At 29.4% G+C, this 4,934-nt stretch overlaps 1 protein-coding gene across 1 annotated transcript; it reads right to left on the minus strand.

Moving 5' to 3' along the window:
- Positions 1-302: 302 nt before the first annotated feature.
- LOC134836259 (uncharacterized) lies at positions 303-3,233 on the minus strand. Its single transcript, XM_063851476.1, has 2 exons — positions 2,161-3,233; positions 303-317 (listed from the first exon to the last, which is right to left on the minus strand). The coding sequence occupies exon 1, from the start codon at positions 3,145-3,147 to the stop codon at positions 2,173-2,175; it is 975 nt and encodes a 324-aa protein (XP_063707546.1). The 5' UTR covers positions 3,148-3,233; the 3' UTR covers positions 303-317; positions 2,161-2,172.
- Between the last annotated feature and the right edge of the window lie 1,701 nt (positions 3,234-4,934).

Raw genomic sequence — 4,934 nt, forward strand, 5'->3', positions numbered from 1 at the left:
CATAATTATCCATTCGAAAGCAGTTCGGATTATAATTCGGGAAGTAATTCGAAAGCAATTCTGTATAAAATAAATTGATAATTCGGATCATAATTCGGATCATAATTCGGATCATAATTCGGATCATACATTCGGTTTATCATTCGGTTTATCATTCGGGAAGCCACTCGGACTATAATTCGGACTGCGATTCCTTTGAAATTATGATAAAACAATGTTTCAATTATTATCTTGGAATTATGATAAAAATAAAATAAATTATTAATTTTGCCATCAATTTGGAGTCAGTTCGGAAGCAATTTCCTGTTATCATTCCTGTTTTAAATCTCCGTTTTTAATTGGAATTATAAAAATAAAATAAAACCAGTTCCGATTTCTGTTTTAAATCTCCGTTTTTAATTGGAATTATAAAAATAAAATAAAACCAGTTCCGATTTCTGTTATCATTTCTGTTTTAAATCTCCGTTTTTAATTGGAATTATAAAAATAAAATAAAACCAGTTCCGATTTCTGTTATCATTTCTGTTTTAAATCTCCGTTTTTAATTGGAATTATAAAAATAAAATAAAACCAGTTCCGATTTCTGTTATCATTCCTGTTTTAAATCTCCGTTTTTAATTGGAATTATAAAAATAAAATAAAACCAGTTCCGATTTCTGTTATCATTCCTGTTTTAAATCTCCGTTTTTAATTGGAATTATAAAAATAAAATAAAACCAGTTCCGATTTCTGTTATCATTCCTGTTTTAAATCTCCGTTTTTATGATAAATAAAATAAAACCAGTTCCGATTTCTGTTATCATTTCTGTTTTAAATCTCCGTTTTTAATTGGAATTATAAAAATAAAATAAAACCAGTTCCGATTTCTGTTATCATTTCTGTTTAAAACCAGTTCCGATTTCTGTTATCATTCCTGTTTTAAATCTCCGTTTTAATTGGAATTATGATAAAAAAAAATAAAATAATTATTAATTCGGACTATAATTCGGGACTATCATTCGGACTATCATTCAGACTATAATTCGGGATCATAATTCGGGATCATAATTCGGACCATAATTCGGACTACGATTCCTTTGAAATTATGATAAGAAATAAAATAAATAATTCGGACTATAATTCGGACTATAATTCGACATAAAATAAGGGAGATCATCTTCTCAATTATTCTTTGAAAGCAGAATAAAAAATAAAATAAATAATTCGGAGACAATTCGGCATATAATTCGGGAAGCAATGTTTCAATTATTATCTTGGAATTATTGATAAGAAATAAAATAAATTATTAATTTCGTCATCAATTTGGAATCAGTTCGGAAGTAATTTCGCCATAAAATAAGGGAGATCAACTTCTCAATTATTCTTTGGATTTATGATAAGAAATGAAATAAATCATTATTCTATTCTATTACTTTTTTTATTATGATGAAAAAACTAAATTATCATTCCCGTTTTTGATCGGAATTATAAAAATAAAAAAATAAAACCAGTTCCGATACCCTGTTATCGTTCTCGTTTTTAATTGGGCTTATGATAAAAAAATAAAATTAGTTCCGATTTCCCGGTTTAATTTCCCGCTTCAAATTCCCGTTTTTGATCGGAATTATAAAAATAAAAAAATAAAACCAGTTCCGATACCCTGTTATCGTTCTCGTTTTTAATTGGGCTTATGATAAAAAAATAAAACCAGTTCCGATTTCTGTTATCGTTCTCGTTTTTAATTGGGCTTATGATAAAAAAATAAAACCAGTTCCGATTTCTGTTATCATTTCTGTTTTAAATCTCCGTTTTTAATTGGAATTATAAAAATAAAATAAAACCAGTTCCGATTTCTGTTATCATTCCTGTTTTAAATCTCCGTTTTTAATTGGAATTATAAAAATAAAATAAAACCAGTTCCGATTTCTGTTATCGTTCTCGTTTTTAATTGGGCTTATAAAAATAAAATAAAACCAGTTCCGATTTCTGTTATCATTTCTGTTTAAAACCAGTTCCGATTTCTGTTATCATTTCTGTTTTAAATCTCCGTTTTTAATTGGAATTATAAAAATAAAATAAAACCAGTTCCGATTTCTGTTATCATTCCTGTTTTAAATCTCCGTTTTTAATTGGAATTATAAAAATAAAATAAAACCAGTTCCGATTTCTGTTATCATTCCAGTTTTGCCGTGGTTAATTTATTGAATACATATCACGGATATATTTATGTAAAATCGGAATAAGTTTCCTGTCAGATCTCTTAGGCTTTATAACCTCTTCAATTATGTCATTAGCGATCTTATATTTATAATCCCAAAGAACTTGGGTATTATTAATATCATCTGTAGTGTAGTTTATTTGGAAGAATAAACGCCAAGTTTCATTGTCACTAAGTTTAAATAAATGTGATAAGAGAAGGAAGATATAATCTGCTTTTTCATATGAGACATATTTTTTAAATTCCGGGTTATTTAAAGACCATTCATAAATTAAATCATGCTCGTCCTCTGAAGAAGGATCATTATCGAAGAAACGCAGCATCCATTGGTATTTCCAATCATTCATGCGTTTGCAGCATATTATAATCAAACTAGCAAATGGTTCTGTAATAATAGCAGTTTTCTCAAGATCTTGTCTTGTTGGAAATTTCGATTCATTATTCAATACACCACTAGACATATATTTCTTCGTATTATCTTTTCGTGGTTCCTTGAAATACTTTGGTGTTTTTGTTAAATTTCCTTCTGCACGGGGATTGAAATCTTCAAGCTCGATATATTGTTGAGGTTTTGGTACATCTTTCCTTGTAATAACGGGAATATTTTGCGAATAATCCCGGGTAACATTCTTCTCAAAAGATGAACATTTTGGTATAGTGTCAAGATATATTGGTTTAGTGGGATCTAAAGGTTTCGCTGGTAACATTGAAGATCCTGCTTGATTAATTCTCGTTATTGGAATTGTTGGAATAGGATCGAATGGACATTTCGGAATTGAGAGACCGAAATCTCTTTCCACAGCCTTCGGTCGATAACTAAGAATACCAGGAATACTCGCATCAGCTCTTGGATGCAATTGATTTCCGCCAATAGCGTAGTTCCTATTTCTATCATTAGTTTTTCTAACGGCATTCATGAAAGGCATATCAGTGAATTTGTTTGGATTCATATTGTATAGCAGGGGAGTACTTTTAGTTTATGTGGACTAAAATTTCAGTTTTTTTTTTAAGTTTTATAAAGTTAGCGGGAATAACTTTAGGCTATAATTGTGATAAAAATGATTAATATTGCTTATAAGTTTTTGTATTTTTTGTATTTTTTATATAGGGTTAAAAGTATATAGATTTTGATTAAAGTTGTATATAAGTTTTATAGATTTGATAGTTTTAAAATTTTAAAAACATTGTCAGTTTTCTAAAGTAAAAACAGCATAATCATTTTGGTTCACGCATCTAAAAATATTATCGGCCGTAAAATATTTTAAACACATTACGGCTCCTTCTACACAATAATCTAACTTACCATTTGATTCTAACTTTTTAGCAGTTGATATTATTTTACACAAATATTTCGTCAAATCAATATTTTTTCCGACCATTTCAACTAGAAGGAGTCTCAGCTCTTCATTTTCTAATCCATCACTGGTGTAAATACGCACAGATATATCTTTCAAATCCGACAAGTAACCATCAATTATATCATGTCCTATTTCGCGTTTATTGCGAATTTTGCGCGAATATTCAGTGCGATAATCTTGTATATTAATCATCACTTTATAGATATCTGTGCGAAATTTAGAACACAGAGAATTATTGATATCACCACTCGCGGTAATTATAAAGTTTGCTAATTTTATCATCTTATCAGAAAGTTCCGTAAGAGTCGTTACTGAATTATGCATAATAATAAACTGCCTCGACCAAAAAACATTATCAATATCTTTGGGATTTTTTAAAACTTTAATACAGTTCGTAACAATCGAATTTATATTCTCGACCCATGGTTTACAATTTTTATACCCAAATTCAAAACAAATACTCAATATCAGTGGTAATTTAGATTGAATAACAGTCCATTCTGATATTGTATTATAAATCACCAACGTAATGTTCTTTCTCTTTTTCTGCGAATAATTTGGATGAATTTTAATAGTTGTTGCGTCTTTAGCCTCATTGTTTGCAAACATTTCGAAGAATTCTTCATATTCCTCAATATTTTCGTTATAAAATGAAATCAAGTCCAATAATTTCTTGGTATACACGAATTCGCACTTGTAATTTAAAGGATCACTGGGAGTTACTTCTGGATTCTGTCTAAACTCTATTTTTATATATTTCTCTGTGATTTCGGGATCACCGTTGCTAATAATACATAGTATTTGTTTGACAATACATGCCCAAATAACATTGGAACGTAATTGAATCGTGTGTTTATTTACAAAACTTTCAATATGAGTTTGTAAAATATTAGCGGGACATATAAACTTGTCTGTATCAACATCGAATTCATGGATCTTACTCTTCGATTTAGAAGCGTTTTCAACTGCTTTCTTCCGATAAGCTTTTAAAGTAGAAGCAATTCCTCTTTCAGGTGATTTCTTTTTAATAGCCTTTGAAGTAGAAGCAATTCCTCTTTCAGGTGATTTCTTTTTCTCAGACTTTGAAGAAGTTTTTTCAGTAGTTTTTTTAGATTTATCTGAGACAACCTTTTCGGGGGTCTTTTCTCTAGTAAGTGATGCTTCACTATCCGGAGCTTCTCTAACATGCGTGAGTTCTTTAACATGCGTGAGTTCTTTAACATGCGTGAGTTCTTTAACATGCGGATATTTCCTATTCTCATAATCCATACGACTAGACCAAGCTGTGTGGGAAAAATAGTTAATAATCGGTGGTTTGTTAATAGTTATAGTTGAAGGAGGATTAGTAAAATCCATAATGAAGTAATGAAACCGTAATA

The sequence above is a fragment of the Culicoides brevitarsis genome, unplaced genomic scaffold, assembly GCF_036172545.1.
Source record: "Culicoides brevitarsis isolate CSIRO-B50_1 unplaced genomic scaffold, AGI_CSIRO_Cbre_v1 contig_4, whole genome shotgun sequence".
NCBI lineage: Eukaryota > Metazoa > Arthropoda > Insecta > Diptera > Ceratopogonidae > Culicoides > Culicoides brevitarsis.